Source organism: Cupressus sempervirens, chromosome 11 (genome assembly GCF_028749045.1).
Source record: "Cupressus sempervirens isolate cs-2001-9-10 chromosome 11, ASM2874904v1, whole genome shotgun sequence".
Classification (NCBI taxonomy): Eukaryota; Viridiplantae; Streptophyta; class Pinopsida; order Cupressales; family Cupressaceae; genus Cupressus; species Cupressus sempervirens.
In genome coordinates, this window is record NC_143128.1 from 677,791,940 (window position 1) to 677,813,184 (window position 21,245).

At 37.6% G+C, this 21,245-nt stretch overlaps 1 protein-coding gene across 2 annotated transcripts in view; it reads left to right on the forward strand.

Annotated features, from left to right (window-relative positions):
- LOC149531536 (DNA-directed RNA polymerase I subunit rpa43-like) overlaps window positions 1-21,245 on the forward strand; it is a 127,149-nt gene that overhangs the window by 76,240 nt on the left and 29,664 nt on the right. For both annotated transcript variants that reach the window (XM_089809680.1, XM_089809678.1), the window contains exons 4-5: window positions 2,467-2,579; window positions 2,711-2,793. In XM_089809680.1, the coding sequence (XP_089665806.1) occupies window positions 2,467-2,579; window positions 2,711-2,793 (196 nt within the window). The remainder of the gene's footprint in view (window positions 1-2,466; window positions 2,580-2,710; window positions 2,794-21,245) is intronic.

The following is a 21,245-nucleotide window of genomic DNA, read 5'->3' on the forward strand; positions in this document are numbered from 1 at the left end:
TAATAACAGAAGTACAATAACATGAACCAGTTCTGAAAATGTATTCTGAATATATTTAAAACAAAGTTGCTTCAAGCACATTTTCCTGAATATATGCCTAATAAGTAACCAGATGAAGATTTATAATCATATCCAGATGAATACAACCAAGGACAAAGCCAACCTGAAGGCGTGAATGAGAAATATGAGCCCAGAAAGAAGTTACGGCCAGATACCAGCTCTTCAAGTGCTGCATGTGGGAAAGAATATGGCTGCCAGGTGCGGCCGTACAGCTGCAAAGTGCCCACATGTCGATAAAATGTCCAAACCCCAGCTAAAACTTTGACTCAATACTGTGTTCCCTTGAAGAAACAATGCACAATCTCCAAGATGCTTTTGATTGCTAAGAATCCAAATCACTGTTTTGGGGGTTACGTCCCAAACAAGCAAAGCAAGAGGGTTTGGCGTCCCAAATGCTGAAAGCTCAATTAGAGCCCAAAACCCAAATCCAAAATGTAATATGTCAATAATACCTTTGAAATTTGTCTTTACCTCCTTATAACCCACCAAATTTAGCTCGAATCCTAAAAGTGTCTCCATGTGGCGTTGGGTTATAAAATAATATATTTCTCATTTTTAAAGTGGTCAAGTATCTAGAAAATGACCTTTTTCACAATAGAAAGAAATCCGTTTACCGAAATGCTCTGAGTCAAGAGAAATATTTAGAAAAATTCAAGACCTTTTCAACAAGCTATTACACCAAGGGATATTCACCTAGAGGAGGCCAAAAAACCCCTTATTACTCCAAAATGGCTATAACTTAGCCTTATTTAAATTATTAAAATGCTAACTTAGGAGAATATTTAAATATATAAAAATATTTCCCAAATAGCGAACTGATAGCCAAAACACCTCTACAAGGTGAAACTAATCTCGTCATCTCCTGTGACTGATGCTAGATAATCTGAAATAACTGACAGTCTCATCCCTTAAAAATAGGGATACTCCTAAAAAATAGGAATGTCTCCGAACCTCCTGAAACCGAAACCATAGAATGATCTCGTAGAGACTCAAGAATGTAATCCATCTCCACCTCCTAAAATGTAGGAAACTCCTACAATTAAGGAACTACTCTCAACTGCTCTCCTACTGTGTGAAACTCCAGATTCGAACATTGTGTACCCTAACTGAGTCCCTAAACACCATTGCCAGCTTACGAGACTCTAATGATAGGTCAACTCTATTGTCTTTGATGTCCACTCTAGAAAGGGGACATGACATAATCCTAGGAGTATGTTGTGTCTTCACCTCCTCGCTCAGCATGAGAAGCTGCAACTCTACCTCCATGTTGGATGCAGATGTGAGAAGTTGTGACTCTACCTCCATCTTGGATATAGATGCTGTTAGTGGTGGAAATGACTCCTCATCCTCCTCAATGTCATAGAATTTGAATCCAATTCTATCCCCTCCTCCATAGCCTACCTCTCCAAATCATAGATGTCATCCTTGATGAAGCATGGAGGTTGCTCTTGCTCTGTCCAATCATTTTGAGGGCTTATATCATCCAAATCAGTTGGATCACTTGATATTGCTTCTACCTTCCTTGTGAACAATTGACGATTATATAACACAAAGATAAGGTCATTGAGGTATTTTGGAGCTAACTATTCCTCATCTTTGTGTGTATGGCCTCAAACATGTTCCAATTGCACTTACAACTGGATGAACTACAAATCTTCACTTCTTGACGCAAAATCTTTGCTAATTACCTCATTGAGGAGTGTGTTTTTTCATTGAGCAATAAAAATCAGTCAAAATAAAATTAGTTTTTTCAAGCCCATGTGTTTACTGTACAGGGTAAAAGGATACTTATCGCATGTAGTACAGTAAGATATAACATAGAATAGATACTTTATTCATATATGCAACATGCACTCAAATGCTTACAATATGATTATGATGATTACAATAGTCCCTTCCGGACGGTGTACATATACTTTCTTGAAGTAGTGACTCAATTGTCATGCGCCCTTTCGGATACAATTCTACCTGTCAGCTACAATATAGAGTTTACCGACAAGACCATGCACTATGTTTTTCAGCTGTAAGTTTTTGGGAAAAACTCACTGAAAACTCAGCAATTTTTTTATGAAAACTTGTGTGAGTTATTAACAAGTTTACTCACTGCCGAGAAAAACTTGCGAGCTTTTGGCAAGTAGTGCAACTATGGAAATGTATATGTATATATTTTTACATTTTGTACTTTTCTGTAACCACAGTATATGTTATAACTTTATTACATCGAAGTTAAATTGCAATTATTTATTGGATAGTTTCAGCATTGCTATATTTATGGATAATAGTATAATGAAATTTATGTTATGTTGAGCATGTTGCAGCCATTTTGGTTGCCAATACTCATAGCATTTTATTGAATGCTGATATTTCCTTGTAATGCATATTTATGTGAAAATTTGCTGATTGCAGAAGGCAAGGTGAACAAGGTTGAAAAGGATTATATTGGGGTTATTGTACTGGGAATATTCAATGCAGCGGTTGCATTTGAAGATATACCTGAAGAATTTTTCTATAAAGATAATGTAAGAAGTACAAGATGCTTTATATACATCTTGCTTTCTAGGTAATTGTTAGCACCATTTTTTGGAGACTCTGTGTGATGATTTATTGATTATTGTCTGTTGCGTATTCATGCGTTTCATTGTTTCTGCAGGTTGATGGCACTCCTTTATGGGCGAGCACCTCCAGTAACCATGTTATTACACTTGGAAGCACAATTAAATTTGTTGTGAAAAGGTGAAAAAGAAGAAGAAGCTGTTGTATCTATTGCTAGACAATGTCACAATTTATTAGATCTATATTCTCTAGCATCTTAACTATCAGCACAATAGTTTCTTATGGTTGAAGATTCAAATGTATCTTTAACCAGTTTCAAAAGCTTTCTCAAATTTTTATTATCATTAATATGATACTTCTCATCTGAAGTTTTGTTTATTTCTAGACATGAGGTTTAGTGGCCTGGCTATGGGGTCGGGAAAAAAGTGTCATGTTGCAGATAGATATGAAATATATATTAAGGTGCATAGTGAATGAAGATAGAGGGCTTTAGTTCAAGCAACTATTTCACACTTATATAAAAACTAACTTGGGTTCATGTTGATAGTAAATCATACCCATGGCTTAAGACTTTGAGCAGCCTTTCACCCTTGAATAGAATGTAAGTGTTGATTCTATTATAGCCGTGGTCAGAATTCACAAGCCAACATATTTATCACAAAGTTTGTGATTATTTATATTATTATGAGATATATTATAATATAATTATTTTGTATAATTATTAAGTTATATGATTATATAATAATTATTGTATTATATTAATAATATAATAATTGTGATAATACAATTGTATTGATAAACATAATTATTGATAAGATGTTGATATTCTATTCTATTAATATAATTATATTAATAGGTGTCCCTTGGTGAAAGGGCACCTCTTGCATATATTATAATGAGATGAGTGATCTCATCAATAGATATAGAAAATATTGAATTAAAAAGAAATACAAAATATTAACATGAATCTTGTTTTGTTGTATCCTTTTCATGTTTATTAAATCTCCTATTTAAATTTCTATTTGAGGTAACCTTCAGTTGTTGATGTAAATTTAACCATTCTTTTCAAGTAACTGAATGCTTTAGGGCCCTTTTGTTGTATCGGTCTCCAGTGTATCTGATATGGGAGGGATACATATTAGATGCTCTAGATTGTTAAATATTCAGACCATGAGATTTTGCACTCGGAAATTTAAATCCTAAATACTAGGAAGCTAAACTTGGTAACTTTTATCAAAGCTGCTGGTTCTGACTGCAAATTTCTACAAACACATCATCACACTGGAAAAAAAACAGCAAGTACAAAGCATCGAACTCTCGAATCTGCAACTGTAATCTCATTAAATTTGAAAAGGAATACACTCCACTAGCACAAAAGTAAAATGAAAAATGTTCTGGTGCACCCCAGATATGGGTTTTTGTGCTAAGTCTTCTGATCTTTTTGTGGTTTTATATTTTTGCTTTTTAAAAAGATTTTGATAGATAATGATTGTAACACTAAAATGAGAAAATTCCAAAAGCTAACTAATTATGCAAACCAACACCAAGAACTCTCAAATCTGCGACTGTAATCTCATTAAATTTGAAAAGGAATACACTCCACTAGCACAAAAGTAAAATGAAAAATGTTCTGGTGCACCCCAGATATGGGTTTTTGTGCTAAGTCTTCTGATTTTTTTGTGGTTTTATGTTTTTGCTTTTAAAAAAGATTTTGATAGATAATGATTGTAACACTTAAATGAGAAAATTCCGAAAGCTAACTAATTATGCAAACCAACACCAAGAATGAAAATTTCAAACAAATTTCATTCAGTAGAATTTCTGTATGGATCGTACTAGGTTATTGATGAGCATTTTAGATTTCTGTTGCAATTTTACTAGCTGTTGCAAGGTGCTGCCCCAAGATCTGAAGGAAGGGAAGCAATTTTGGAGGTGTATGACTGGGTAGAAGACCGACTTTTTCCAGTGAATTGCTGCAATGGGAAGTCTAATGCATTTCCACATTGGTTTAAGCCCCGAAAATTTTGCAACTAATTTCTGAACTGAGAATTCTGAGGCTGCATCCAATCAGGTGTGTAAATATTCAAATTCTAAGCTGTATGTTGGACATATGATGTAAGAATTTGATTTTCAAAGCCCTACAATTCTGATCTGTAATTTACTGATATTATACTTCCTCAACCCAATCAGTTTTGTCCCAAATTTGATCTATAATGAAGTTGTGTAAAATCACTCTTGGGCGGGTATCTCACACTTGTAGGTGATTATCTCTTTGAGAGATTTCGTTCTCAGATAGCGTTGATCTACTGAAAGCCGCAGATGAAGGGTCTCACACTAATGATATGTTTGTTTCCCAATCTGAATACCCAAAGAATTCCTTTTTCCCCTCCTTGAGCCAATTTGAGTGGCTTCTATGGCTTTTCTAACCATGTACGAAGTTGTGCATAAAACCACCTTTATTATACATTATTATTATATTAAACTGGATTATAATAATCACTTTTTATTATTATTTTATTAAACCCCAACTTAGGAAATGATTAATTCATTTCAATTATTCACAGCTCGCTTAGCTGGACCCCGATTGAGTTCTTTTTAATGAGTCCTTCCCATTGATGTCATTTGACCAACACAAGTTAACTGACAATCTTCTCCTAAAATTTAGGAACTCTCTTGAAAAATTAAAATTGGAATCGTGCTAGAAGCAGTGTTACACAGGTGCAGGGGTGTGGTGGTGTTGGGAAGGCGTTGGGATGAGTTGGACGTTGGGATGAGTTTCGGGTATGGGAAAAAGGGTGTCAATTTGGGGATGACAAGGGTGCGGTGGTGGTAGGGGGGGAGGTTGCATAGTATACATATATGACTTGAAATGATACTTCAGTATAACATACCAAATGTAGTTGAATATAGAAAATTGAAACGCGATTCACGAACCATAAGTTCAAACTTGAAACTTGAAACTTCATAACCATTACCAATGACTATTGAACTTAGTAACATACTCATAGGAAGTTGCAAGAACAATAATAACATTAAACATAATGGTAAATGAAAAATATAAATCATACATAGTACCATGTAAGTCAACCATTGACTATCAACCCACACCCAATTAGGGTTCCCATGTAAATATCAACAATAAAAATATAATATAAAAAAACTTCAAAATTTTGGACTATTTTACTTAGGTGTCAGATGCACCCTGCGTGTCTCCTAGGCGCACCCCGAGCGCACTCGTGATGGACCAGGGTACTTGCGCACTCCAGAGGCACCTGTGTATCTACATCCTTGACGGGTGCTCCAATCGGTGTGGTTGTGGTGCAACGTTGCCCGGACGACAGCCTGTGGAGCACGGGTGTCCAATGCCCCCGCACCAAGACGTACGCGCACTTGGTGTGCCTAGGTTTTACCCTAGGTGCACGCACCCATGTTACAATGGCTTAAAGTCTCCTAGTGTGCCCCTGCTAACTCCTAGTTCATCCCTAAAAACTAGGGATTCCTAAATCTAGGAGATTGTCTGAAGCTGGTCAAACTGGCTGACAAAGCCTTGATATGTCTCTATCAGTCTTTCAAAGGGTCCCCTACGCAATCTGCTGGCCTACAAGAACCAACTAATAGGTCAACCTCATCTGCCAACTAACCTGCCTAAGGAGGGGAAATTACAAAAAAATTATTCACGCCTCTTCCTTTCTTTTATAGATAGAGGTGGATACAAAATGGATGCGCACTCTACTTTTTATGAGTCAAATAATGAAAAAAAAGGAATTTTCCTAATTTGTATGCTTTATCTGAAAGCGGAACTGAAACTAAGGATGGGGTCTAGATAAATTGAAATACGAAATAGCAAAAAGAAAAGTATAGAGTCTAAACCTAGACTTCTAAATCTGGAACATTATCATTTTTGCAAACATGCATGCACCCTCTCCTACATAACTCGGCATTTTTCTGTTCTTGTATGCTCACTTTCCATGCCAACCTCTTAATTGTGGATAGGTTTGTTAATGCTATTGACACTACTGCTGAACTACCTCTCTGCTAAATGGAACACTTACTGAGCAACCGGGTAAAAAATGTAACACAGACATGGTATGCTGTTTATGCCTAACCTGGAATGGATTAACTAGTACAATGCAGTACTATTCTTTGAACAGTAACACTAGACATGAATCATAGATAACACAATAGGAATAACCGAAGATAGGACATAACATATAATGCAAGATATGGCAGTACGATATACGGTGGACTTGCCCCCAACACGCTTGGTTCCTTTGGGTGAGGTAACCGAACTGAAGAAGGAAGTGATAAGCTGGTGAAGGGATGTAGACCTAGAGGGGGATAGCTCTTGAAGAGTGAGATCTTGAAGACGGAAGGGCTCTTGGAGATAGAGTGCAAGGCATTGTTGATCATCTTACTTGAAGGAGGAGAGGGACTTGCACTCTCTGAATAAGCAATGAAACCTCGAACAAACCTCGTAGTAGATCGGACAATAGAATAGAAAATGTATCTCTGTCTTAGCCACAACCATGTCACAACATTGACAAATCCTCTCATCTCAGTTGGTCTGGTGATTTGTCAAGCTACGGAGCCGGTGAGAGCCAACTTTTAAAGATCGTAACTGGATACATAGGGCTTGGGGCCATCATTGGGAAGACTAGTAAGGTTGAACAATGATGCCACCTCGAATGTCAATATAATGCTCCACATAAAAGGCCATACCAGGGCGGAGCCCCCCCCAATGGGTCAACCCAAGTCATATGAATGAATTTCCTATAGCCATCTTGGCAATCTCATTCAACTTCTCTTGTGGGGGGAGGAGATGAGTGGGAGTGTCTAGGGAGTATTGAAAGGGAGGAAGGTGGTCAATATTGATCTCCACAGAGCCGAGGAGACTAGAGACCTAAGTATACCAACATCTAGTACGACTTGTGGGCTCAAAGGCCGTAATCGAAGCTGAGGAGTAGTAGGCCAAGTAAGAATAACGATATCGGCCATCAATAGAGTCCGCAAATCTCTTGAGTCTATGAAGTAGCCAAACCAAATTGTGCAAAGTCTAAAGGGACGAGCACCAAACTCAGCCAAGATAATACTGGAAGTGGTAGGATGACAGCGGATGAAGCGACGAAGAAGAAGACTCTACACCCTCTCCACCAAAGCCCAATCGGTGGCCAACAAAGATGTAATGTCCCCACTATTTGGGTTATCTTGGGACAATTATTTCTTGCAAAGTGAATGTTAGAACTAAACAACAACAATAATAAATATATATTATTTATGCTCTATCCTAACCCCAACCTTAAAGATGTCTCTAGATCGGGTTCCTAACCCTTAGTTACTCAACCGTCTTTTCTAGAGTGCACCCCTTAAGGTTTACATATGCATATGTTGACACAATTAGGATATTCTCACGATTATACTTCCTCAGGCATGTGGGTTAGATAGAGATAATTCTCACACACCTACATCATAGAGGTTGTATCCATTTAAGTAGTGTTTGGCCAAATGATCATTACACCCATCTCTGATACCAAACTATATATTCATCTTTGTTATGCCAACCAAATGGTTAATTATACTATCTCTGATACTAACAATAAGAGTTCGGAATTTGCTTTATTGTATTGGCCAAATAGGAGTGCACCCATCTCTGATACTGATACAAGAGTTTAAGATCAATATATTTCCACCATAAGAATTATTTGATCTTTAATGAAATATCAACTACATATACATATTTATAAATATAACATGCTCTATATAAATTATTCAAAGATTTATGTTTTCTATATATATATGAGAATACAATTACATATATATTCATTTCTTTATTGTGACATCATAATCAAGATGTTTTATGCTCTTTCCTTAAGAGGAATTTTGTTCTTATACATTATGTTAACTTTATTATAATCCCCCTTAAACATGGAACACATAAAGGAAACGTGATAACTCATATCTTGCTGCTCCCCACATGAGTCTTAAAAGTATTTATTGTGCTCTTAATTTCTGCTCTTTCCTACCTTTATGTCAAATAAAAATCTCTCGTCATATATATTTTAAGTGCACATTAATATAACTTGTGATGTTGACTATTCGAGAGTTCACACTAATGTGCTTTCATTTTGGTAGAATGCAAATATATATTTTCTTTTTGACATTTTATTGTTTTTATTTCCCAAGTGAATGGACATTCTTCCCTTTGATAATAGAATATGGAATAGGATATATTCCCTATTTAATGGTGCACGTGGAAGTTTCTATTTTAAAATCTTATTCTTATCTCTATATTAATTGTGTAAGCCACATATTTATTTACCATATTCTCTAATCATTAAATTTATTAGATACGTTATGATGTCACTTATTTATTTTATTCATTGAATGTATTTAGATAGGCCATTGAATTGGCCACTTACCTTGGTGTTGGGTACTGAATTGGTGATGGTGTTTGAGCACCCACGATAAGTGGATTGTGTATTCCCTTCCTTTCATTTTGGGAATCCTTTTCTATGTGTCCACTGACATTATCATTATCATAAGAAATGCTTTGGTATTTATTTCTTGGCCATTCTTTGATAATTGTTTAAGTACTCCATGTATCTCCTTATCAGCATGGTATAGTTTATACATTTTCCTTTGATGCTTTCAATGCTTTGCTTGATCCATGTCTAGTATACTCCATTTAAATTATTCCACCATGATCCCTTTATTTTCATGACGTTGACTCATAGTACACAATCTCCGGATTGGTCATGTCACTTAGGACTAGTCATGTAGTTTTTAATATATCTTAGTATTTGTTAATTATTGTTAGTGGGATAAATAACAAATATGAATCGATGTAACATCCCGTTTTCCCGGGTCTAATTTAACATCTATCATAAGCATAGAATACAGTTTTAACTTCAACTTCATAAGAAGGCAGTTACATCATTCATGTTCATGTGAAGAAGATTACCGTTAAAGTCAGTTAAACAAAATTTCTTAACTAAATACTTGAAATACCTTTTGATGAAATTACTTCAGAAAATTGAAATCACATACCTAAAAAAATTGAGATTGAAAATCATTTAAGTATGCTTCTGCAACCACTCGGGTTAGTCCACAAATACACTATAACAATTTCTCATATTGACTGCTATCTCAAAAATCATTTGATGATCACAACTATAATTTAAATGAGGGCATCACATATCATCTTACAAATCAGGGCATCAATTACTATCAGTTTATGTAGGGCTTCTAATACCGCTTTACCACTTAGGGCTTTTGCGACCACGGAATTCAATTAGGGCATCCATGATGAAAGATTCTATCCAGGGTTTCCATGATGACGAACTCAATTTAGGGTTCTTGCGACCACAGATTCAACTAGGGCTTTCGATACCACGGATTCAATTAGGGCTTCCAATACCACTGTAGCAATTAAGGTTCCAACTGTCACACAATCAATTAGGGCTTCGGATTTCTTTTCCTCCGATTGCTTATCTGTGACAGTTTCTCAAGATTAGATAAATACTTATATTCAATATTCATTTATATGAAAGCAAAATAATGATAACAATGAAATACTTTAATTTAATCTTACCTCCTCATAAATAAAAATGATAATACCTGTTTCCGATAAATAATTGATTTCATGGCATTAACTTTGTTTGGCGCATAACCAACATCTTGAGAGAGGTGAAACATTGTCAAGGGCTTTACCACCCAACCTCGGACCACAATATATCCCCACACGATCTTCAATGAAAATGGCCCTCCCTACTTGGAATTGACAGGGAACATCATTCCATCCACTGGGCATCATGATATATAACACGCCATACAACTTGGCAACAGAAGATCATCATAACAAGAATATGCATGAGCTATTAAATTCATATAAAACGATAAATATTGAAATGTCTTAACTGATACTGGTTCATATTATTGATGAACCCTTTCACTCTTCATCACCCATCTTCTTGGCTATACAGCTGGTTTTGTCAAATAAACATGCATCCAGCATTTTATTAACTGTGATTACATAATTATTTTCTCTGAAGGTCTCTAAATTGAATGACTAATTAGTTAACTCCGCCATATTGCCTGATGAGTTCCATGGTGTTCGGATTTACAATAACATTTTCCTCTTTGTATGATTTGATCAAATGTACAACATTCTAAGCCAAATTTAATTGCTCTCAGCTTTCATTGCATTTCTATCTCCTATATGCACGATTGGTACACTTATGAATAAAGAGTCATCTAGGGTTTAAGGATAGTTTCCAAGAACTAGAAATCTATTACCGCCCATCATGATACAGTCTGTAGTTATATTAGTACCAGAACATTGGATTTGCTTTACTTTTCTTCACCTTATCATGCATCATTGCTGATGAAATTGTGTTCTGATTTTTCAAGATCTTCATTGCAAATATATATAACTGGATGAACTTGGTTCTAAACTGAGATGGTTAATTTTTACATATGTCATGAATTACATCAAGCTACAGAATGAATCTATTACTTCCCATGGATGAAAACACATATATCATGTTAAGAGTTCATTATCTCAATCTCAGTTTCTCAATTTATAACAGAATACATTTGATTTTACTAGAGAAGTTAGCATTCTTAAAAAGAAAACAAATAATTATACATTCGAACAACATAGGAGAATGTCTGATTTATCATAAGTTAATGGCAATAATAATAAAGTAATAGACGGCAGACTGGGAAACATAAGCTTACTTCAAGACGAAGATATATGGAGAATGTTTAACTGGTATAAAAATGCAGTAATTTATATTCTGCACGGACTGGACTGCCGACCCAATTTAGCAAATGTGAAAACAAGGAAAGTATTATTAAAGAAAACGATTGTAAGAAATGGGTAATCTTACTCAACTCTCTCTCAATTCCAAACCTGGGAAGAGTCGGCACTTGTTTCAACCCGTCACAGAGGCTTGCAAAAATGATATTGATTTGTCTCAAGGCGAATATATGATCAGTACTGTATTCAGTCTTCCCACACAGCTACAAAGAAACTCGGATTGGTAACACACACTGTTCTGCAGTCAAAAGTGCTTCCTCTTAATTCAACTCGTCTCATACTTTTATTTCCATGGAACTGCACTTGTTTTTGGGACGCAAGAATATATATAGACGGGGCTATTGGCATCGTAGCAGAGCAGGGAAGTATTCGAAAAGAAATTGTAAAGAGAAGAAGCTGAAAAACTAGTATGGGTGCGGACAAGACTAATATATATATATATCTGAGTTGACCTTACAGCTTCCCTGCCGTTACAAGATTCATACTCGATTATCTTACTCCATCGGTTTGAAAAGAAACACAAAGAAAGAGGGAAAATAAAATAAGAAGGAAAAGAAAGCCGATTACAAGCTATTCGCATACCCAAAGTAACCATTTGATTCCAAATATTAATTCAAAGTAAATTAATGAAAAACAAGAACATAAGTTGGAAGATTATAATGGATTCTAATTTTTAATCACTTAATCGATTAAAAACAAGGAAGGCATAAAAGAATATAACTCGAAAATAATAATTCAAATGTTGTTAAAATTCGAACATTATTAAAATCTTATATGTACAATTACTTTATTAATTAAAGTGTAAGGGTGCCAAATCATTTATACATATACGAACATTTATAAATATTAATTAAAATATTATGATGAAAGTTATATTAAAATCCTTAAAGATATGTTTATGTATTTTATCCCAATTATTTAATTAAATTATTAAATAACTCATGCAAGTTCCGCAGATATATTCTCGCTAGGTACTTTACCCGTCTACCCAGTGATGGTGATGCCCTGCCTAATTCTTTTCTGACAATGCTTTCACCCCTTCGACATGCTTCCTGCAAGGAAATTTTTCGTAATTAAATTATATATTATTTAATCATAAATAATCATAACAATTAACCTTTCATCTTAATTCCATGAATTCGCGATTAACGATCAACTAAAATATCATCTTCACTTGAAATCATAATGACCAACTATCTTACCATTTCGCTTGATCATATCAAATTAAACTGCCAACTGACTTCATGCGAACCTCAACGGCTATATTTCAAGCTAGGTCAAAAATTGGGATGTAAGTTGTAACAATCGAGACCATGGAATAGATAATAATATAATTTGTTTATAATATAGATTAATGTTTGATATCTAATAATAATTAGATAGAATTGGATAATTGATTAATGTTTAATAATTATTTTTAGTTTAATATTTATTTATCTATTAATTGATATCTCATTATAAATAAGTTATCAATCAATTAGTCATTTTATTCTAATCGATTTGAAATAAAGATATTGGTTATTATGATTTAATATTGAGTTTCATATTAGAGGGGATATTACAAAAGAGGGCCCCACATAGTCAAACCATAAAGGACAATATGTCTAACCAGGGAGTCTAAGATAGACATCTTAGACGTGGTATCTTGAAAATGGTGTTTGAAGCAATGTCTCTCAAGCAAAGCAAGTGAATCGAGCCCCTTGTTGACGCGCAACGTCATGGCCAGTCTCAAACTGAAATGTGGCCCAGAGAACTTGATGCCTAAATAGGTGTAGTTGGAAGTCATCTCGATCTTGGTCCCTCTGACAAAGAAGTGAAGATGAGAGGTTTTCAAGAAGTTGAAAACCATAACCCTAGTCTTGTCCAAGTTAACTCGATGAAGACAACAACCGTCGTTGGGAAATGGGAATCTCCTCAGATAATTCTCAAGCTCAATGGAAATGCCAAATTGTGTAGAAGAAAGTGGGCAGCCCTGCTCGAACCCAATAGAACTCTGAATGAAATTAGAGAAGCCCGCAGGATTCCTAAGACGACCAACAACCACTCATAAAGTCTCATGATAGCCAAGAGCAAAACCTCAGAAATAACTTTGAGAAAGTGAGCAGCCTTGCGAAACCCCAATATCTTTGAGCCACTGAAATAACGCCAAGCGGGGGACAAAGTCAAAGGCCTTGGGAAAGTCCACGAAGCAGCAATAAACTTTTGCCAAGCAATGCCTAGCCTCCTCAATAATGGCCCTGAGGGTGAGAATATGGTCAGTAGAATGAAAATCCGCTCTGAAGCCAGCCAGTCCCCTAGCCCTGCAACCCAATTTTATCCAACTGTCTCATGAGAATAATGTACAGGACTGTGGCATAGAGTTTGGCAAAGGTATGCCTGATCATAATGGTCCTATAGTTGCCTAGATCAGAGGCCAACCCGGCCTTATGAATCAGGTGAATAATATGGTGAGACCATGACAGTGGAAAGCCAATACACACTACTCTATTGAACAGAGAAGCAAGAGACAAACCGAGAACAAAAATCCCTAGCTTGAAGAGCTCGGCCTCAAACCCTTCCTCATCAGTAGCCTTGCTACAACTCATGGCTGTAACAACCTCGGAAATGATGGATATGGAAAGGAGGTGACAGGGGGGGGGGGTAATGCAAAGGGGAGGTTGACTAGGAATATTGTAAAGGGTGATGGTGTGAGAGACGAGGGAGCTGAAATCCATACCAATAGGGAAGGCAGGGTAAGAGCGTGCACCAAAAGTGCTTTGGGGAGATTTGAAGGGAAGAGCTGAGAGACTTGTACTTGTCAAGATAGAAGAGACACTTCTTCTAGCGAAGGAAGGTATGGTAGTAGAGCCTGGCATGGGAAAAGGACGGATCCTAATTGGTGAATGAGGTTGGGAGAAGGTCGTGAATTGTCATCAAACCAACAATTTTGTGGACAGGAGCTAGAGCAGGAGGGACAGGCAACGAGAGGGGCAAAAAAGTGTGGGAAAGAGACGATGGCAGCCTCTTGGGCTGCTGTGGAGATGAGGTCGAACAAAGTGGAAGCACAGAGCAGGTTCGTGAAGGGAGTGGCTTGAAGAGCATTTGAGGTGGGTGATGAAGAGGTCACTATCAATGTCCTCAACGGAAAATGTGGTGTAGACAGGTGAGGGTAGTGCAGGGGGATAGGGGGAGGGGGCGAATGGGGGTGGAAGGGGGGGAGAGGCGAGGGGCACAAAAGGTGAGACTAAGGAAAAACTGGTCAGCCAAAGAAAGGTGGGAAAAGAAGAACCAACTAATGGAGGGGATGAAGGCAGTGCAATCAAGGGCGCAGTCAACGACACTAGCACCACCCCAATGGGGCCAACAAGTAAACAACCCAAAGCCGAGAAAGCAAGGGAGCCCGTTAAGAACCATGAGAGCAAAAGACTCACAAAGATGAAGTAGGTGCCTGCCATACCGTGTCATGGGGCCATCGATGTCGTTAGAGGAACATTGTAAACCCATCGTATCACTATTGGACTCCTAGGTGCATAAGGAGTTAGTACGCCAATCATGAAAAGGGGCTTCAAGATCTTTGGTATGAGTGTTGAACTCCCCTAAAATAACCAAGTTCCCCAATGTAGAGAACCTGTCAATCCAATTGCTGAGGTCACCAAAAGGATTGCCCTTAGGACTATGAACCACATACAGAGAAGTAGCCAGTGGGAAATAACAAACCGCAATGAAAAGGTGTCTGTCCAACTTGCCCTTGATGTGGACCCACATGGATCTAGCCAGGCTGTCAGAATGCATAATAGTCGTTATGCTGACGAGGCGATCACAGATGAGGTAGACAACACCACTTGAGCTCCTGACACCCCTAGAGAGCCTGACCTCATCTTGATGATCCAAAAGCCACTGATACTCAGGAATACTAGGAAGAGGACGGGTCAGACTCTCATTTGTCTCAATAACAAGTAAAATATCCGCAGTACCAATAACATCCATAAAAAGACCAAGTAAACACCAAAGAGTGCCATTCTCGTTCCATCAGTGAACAATCAAGGACTCACTCGATCCCCCCACCCCATCCTAACTGAGTGAACACTATTTGATTTGGGGAGCCGATCTGGATTCCCAACCACGTGGAGGACTGTCTCTAATAACCGCCTTAAGATTGTGGATAACTGCCCACTTACCATTAAGGCAGGCTACTACACCTAAAGTTTGGGCATGTTTAAGCTTAGGGAAGAGTTTCCTACAAACCCTTAGAACTGGAAGCCTATGTGAAGCATCAAGAAATCTGATAAAAAGTGTGGAGTCATACCCAATCCATGCCCTTTCAATGCAAATTTTAGATAACTCTAGCTGGTCACGAAAGAAGGCATATCCCTTATCAACTGGTTCAACAATGGAAGATGGGAGGACATGAACTTTCAGATTAAGTTCCTTAGCTCAACACCAGCCAAAAGAAGTTGTTGCTGTTGTCGCTTCGTGTTATTGTAGACTTCAACCTATGATTTGAACTGTGTCCATGTTGCTTTTAAGCGCATTATGGCAGCTAAGGAGCTCATCTTGCATCTCCTTAATGTCTTTGATCTCGGTAGTGTGAATAGAGCTCTCATCAAATTGTTGTTTGATGCGTGACGCCTCAGCGTCGATAGTGGAAACCTGAAGTTCAAGTGCTGCATATTTATGCACGAGAGAAGGGAGAGGGTCCTTAAAGAGTTTATTTTCCTCTTCCAATGCCGATAACCTGTCAGTGAAGTCCATATGTGCTAATCCCTCACCAGTTTTCCTGTGGTAGGTTAGTTTCAGTTTTAGTGTATCCTCCATAAACCAGTTAGAAACAAACATGTGTCCCAAGCAGCGCACAACCCGCAACAGAAGCACAAAACAACCCACAACAACACCTGAGACACACAGAGAATCCCCACAGAAGCACAAAAAAAAGCACCACAACAGACAAAGCCCAGGAAGCTGACGAGAGCCAAGTAAAATAAACTAGAACAAGCCTTGCGAGCCTCAGAAAACGGGCCCAGGAAATACCAGACCAGAGAAGTGCAATAGTAGGAGAGCAAATGCCTTGCGAACCCACAGCCAACGGTCCCAGGAAACATTAGATTAGACTGATGCAAAAACAGGAGAGCAGACTGAAAATCCAACCATATCCAGAAGGCTCTGTTGCAGACTTCAGAGAATTGGTTAAGCAACCTGCAGAAAAGGGGAGGAAAAATTTGCTGGAGACGGAGGTAGGAGGCACTAAAGGATGGAGACAAATGGAGGAGGGAGACAAACAGAGGAGGGATACAATATCTGATGGGAGCTCTAGAAAACAACAGCAAACACAAATGACGACAAAAACCTAAACTGCAAAATACAATTGCGAGCTCCAGAAATCTCACAAATGCCGGCAAGCAAAAACAAACCCCAAACAACTGCCATGTGAAGCAAAAATGAAAGAAAACCAGAAGCAACTGTTGTGGAAAACAGACCAGTCCTAACACCCGCCATAGATGATAGGCGAGAGACACAATCAAACGCGAGAAACAACCGAGGATGCAAATGTTGGGAGAGATCACGACAAACGCAGGAGAAGAGACATCGCCATAGCCAAAACACGATTTCTAGAAATGAGTGTTTGAAAGGATACTTTTAGATTTTTATAATTTTGAAGGAAAATATACATAAAATAATATTATATTCCCTTGAAAAAGTTACATAAGCTGAAATGTTTTTGAAAGAAAAATCATTTTACTCTTGAATTGAGGATGAGGAATCCTTTGGCAAGATGATTTCAAGGGCAAAAAGCCTCTTAGTCATTTGAGTGATTTCATTAAGACATTGAGTGCCGAATGGCATTAATTTTCAGAGATGTTTCCTGCAGTTTCTATGATGTTCCAATTTAATTTTATCACAAGGATACTATTGTGGAAATGTGATATGAATCTCTTGCTTATTTATCAGATATGTTTTTGGAAATTTTAACATCTCATGTAGGTTGCACCATTTGTGAGAAGAAATTGCTTCTTTTACAACTCTCAAAATTGGTCATACAATTCAATCTTTTATATGTTTCTTATTGCAAGTTCTGTGAGTTAGGATGCTGGTTTTGTTGGTATTTATCCTTGTTTTCAGGCTGCAGAAATCATTTAAGTGGATTGCTGCAATTAGATTCAGTATGATACAAGGTGCACCACATCTTCTGGCCATACAGTACAAAAAAAATATTAATAGAATTTTGTTGTATTGTTTAGGATTTCTTTTTGGCAGCAGCAGGTGATAGGTTTGCACCCTTTGCACGAGGTTGTATTCATAGCCAGTTCATAACAGGAAAATTAGTAATTAAATGCTGGTTGCATCCTTTCCTAGTAGACCCTACCTCTTCCTATCAGCTTGTACAGCCTGCAATTAGCTTCATTTCTGCATATTCATCATAGCTTCAGAGCTATTTGTTATTATTCATGCTTTTTGGGCTAGCCATAATTGATACAGATCTGGATTAACATTATGACATTTGTGGTGTTTTTGATCTCATGATATTGTGGAAATTAATCATTCTTAGTCTTGTTGCTTTTGGTTATAATTTTTTATTGTGTGAAAATCTTAGTTCTAGTTCTTTTTCCTTATTATAATCTTTAGGACGGCTGACTGCTCGGTACTAGTCGCATTGTTGTTGCAAGGTCATCTTAGACAGTTCTCCATCAAATCCATATTATTATTGGAAGAAGATCCTTGATGGTTCACTCCCAAATCCTTCTTTTTATGCATATCATTATCTGCCATGTTGGGGCTGCTTCATAATTGCTTGATATAGATTTGTTTGTCATTTTGGCATTCACAAATTTCTACCTATTATCTGTTAGCTTGGCATTGATCAGAATATGGATTTAATTATATGCTGTTTTGGCATTGATCAATTTTGACTTATGCTCTGCTAAACTGATACTGTTTACAATTTGGTCGGTTTGCAACTAGTTAGGTTGTGATTACCTGTAAGTCCACTACCTGGTTTCCGTATGTTCTCACCTTGCCCACATCAGGGATCTTGGTGATAAAAAAAGCCTGGGTTTGTGTTGATCAATTTCAAAAAACAAATAAAATTGGTGAAGTTGAGCTAACAGTCTGGTCAGAGGCATAGCAAAGAAACCCTAAAAATCCTTAAAAATGTTTCAATATTCAGTACAATATGCTTCTATAATTGCAAAAAGAAAACATTTAAGTTTCGAAGTGGAGCAGCAATAAGGAAAGCTTTTTGGAGCAGCGGGAGACGTTTTTGGTTCATTTTAAGCAGAGTAGCCGGAGACACTTTGGTTCCTTCTTGGGTGCACGTATCTCATATCCAATTTGGATATCCAATATGCAATGATGAGGTTTCACATGAATGAGAAACAATTGCTTTGTTGAAATTCTCAGTTTTCTGCAAATTCCATTGTTCTCAGTGATTTTACGGACTTCTATTGATTAGACCATTCGATCTATGATCATGGTTTTGTAGGTTGATTAGTTAGCTTTCCATTACACTTGTTTGGAGGTCATTTGGTGCAAGTGGGAGGAAGATCCATCAGGTTTATTGAAAGCTGTTGCAAGAACCTTGGAAACCCTAATGGTTTGGGTATTTATGGCCCTAACCTAACATTCCACTATAGAATCTGGCCAATCTTTTGGGGACCCTATGTAAACTACATGATGCATTTGGTTGTAGGCTAGACAAAGCAATCCATGAATTTTGTTTGATGCCCTAGGCTTAGCATTTTGATGTGATAAGCTAGGAAAGTGAAGAAATTGTGTTTCAGAGAAGGAGAATAGGAGTGTGGGTGTGATTTGATGGAAGTTTTGGTGTTCCTAAGCATAGACAAACTTGGAACAATAGGCTTGGAGTATAGGAGAATAGACTGATGAAGGGTTGTAAGCTAATTCCATTGAATTAGCCTTATTAGGCCTAATAAGCTCAGAGTTGGTTGACTAAGTCAAACCCCAAACCTAAATCCAATTTTGGGATATTTCTTGAAGAAGCTAGAATGGCATCTCAATCTGTGATTGATCCGTGTTAAGGAAGTTTGTGAGCGGGTTAGAAAAGCTGATTTGGAGGCCTAATTGACAATAGGTCACCTAATAGTCTTAGTTGGGAAAAACACTTTGAGAAACTTTGTTAGTATTTCCAAGAGGACATATTGAACTTATGGATGTATCTAAGCAATGGGGAACACACACACATGCATGTGGTTTTGGTGACAAGATCCTAAGTTGCAAGTGGAGAGGGGATTACTTGAGGTCTTAGGGAGATGGGGCTTGATGGGAGGAGTTGTATTTCCTTGTGAATTTAATTGCTCTTTGTTGAGGGTTAAAAGGGAGGACCAAGAACAAGTTCAGAGTGTGGATCATAACCTTTTGAATGTTATAGGAGAGGATCATTGCTTGATGCCTAGTTGGAGCCCATTTAGAATGAAGGATTCTAGGAGTGATTTCTTTCACTCTACATCATATTGGTATTAGAGCTGATAGTTGGTGCTTGGATGTCGTGTATGATAGAGGAAGAGAGTTAACTAGAGGCTAGCACCATGCCTCCTAAGGGAATGACTCAAGATGCCATTAAGAAGATGACAGAGGAATTGCTTGTAGCAAAACTTGGTGAATTGAAGTAGTCCAAGAGTAAGGACAAGGAATGTGAGTGTGGCATAGGAGGAGAAGAAGAGGAGGGTGAAGAGGAAACCTCATAAAAGTAGTGGAGTTGCTTGTAGACCAAAAAGCATTTGTAGATGCCCTAAAGTCTAAGTAGAGATACTGCAAAATGTTTTCCCATGTATGGTGGAAGTATGGATGCAAAAGAGGTGGCAGAGTGGATTGAGACACTCAATTACTATTTTGAGTACAAAGATATAACAGATGACAAGAAGGTCAAGTTGGCCAAGTCAAGGCTAAAAGGATTTTCCCTTACTTGGTGGAATTATGTGCAACGGGAGAGAGTGAAGGAAGGAAAAAGCATGATCACTTCATGGGAGAGAATGAAAGCAAGGATCAAGACCCAATTCATGTTGGTGGATCATGAAGTGCAAATGTACAAGAAATTATAAAATCTCAAACAAAGAGATCTGTAAGTTAGTGCATACACTGAGGAGTTTCGTAAGTTGAGCCTCAAGTCCAAGAGAGTGGAAGAAGAATCAGAGAAAGAAGGATGAACATTCAAGAGGAGTTTAATATGTTGGCACTAGAGACAATGAGAAAAAGTTCTCAAGTAGCCTTTAGAGTAGATGAGAAGTTAAAAAGGAGAGGAGAGAAAAATAACAGAGGTGGAGGAGGAAGGAATTGTAGAGGTAGGGGAAACTTTGGAAGAAGGAATTGATCAGGTAGGAATGGTGAGTCAAGTAATCAGGACTTAAGTGGGGAATTAAGGAATAGAGGTGCTGGATTCAAAGTTGGAAGAAGACCTAATGGAGGATCACAAAGAGGGCCAAGTGTGTTCATTGGTAGGTGTTTTAGTGCAACTAAGTTGGGCACACAATGAGCCAATGTCCAAAGAATGTGTCAAGTTCCCAAGGAGGAGAGAGGAGGAACCGATTGTTGCAAGAGGATGACTACCAAAGTGTTAGCTCACCAATAGGAAGTGCTGCTCTAGTTCTTGAAGGGGAAAGCCTAATGATCAAGAGGACCTTACTAAAAGTACCAATGAAGCAAGAACCTCCACAAAGGAAGACCTTGCTCAAGCCACAAGGTAAGGCTCAAGGTAAACCTTGTAAAATCATTGTGGATTTAAGATCTATTGAGAATGTGGTTTCAACTAGATGGTAGAGAAACTTAAGTTAAAGAAATTATCTTGTGTGAGTCCTCATAAGATACTCTGGTTGAATAAAAGTCA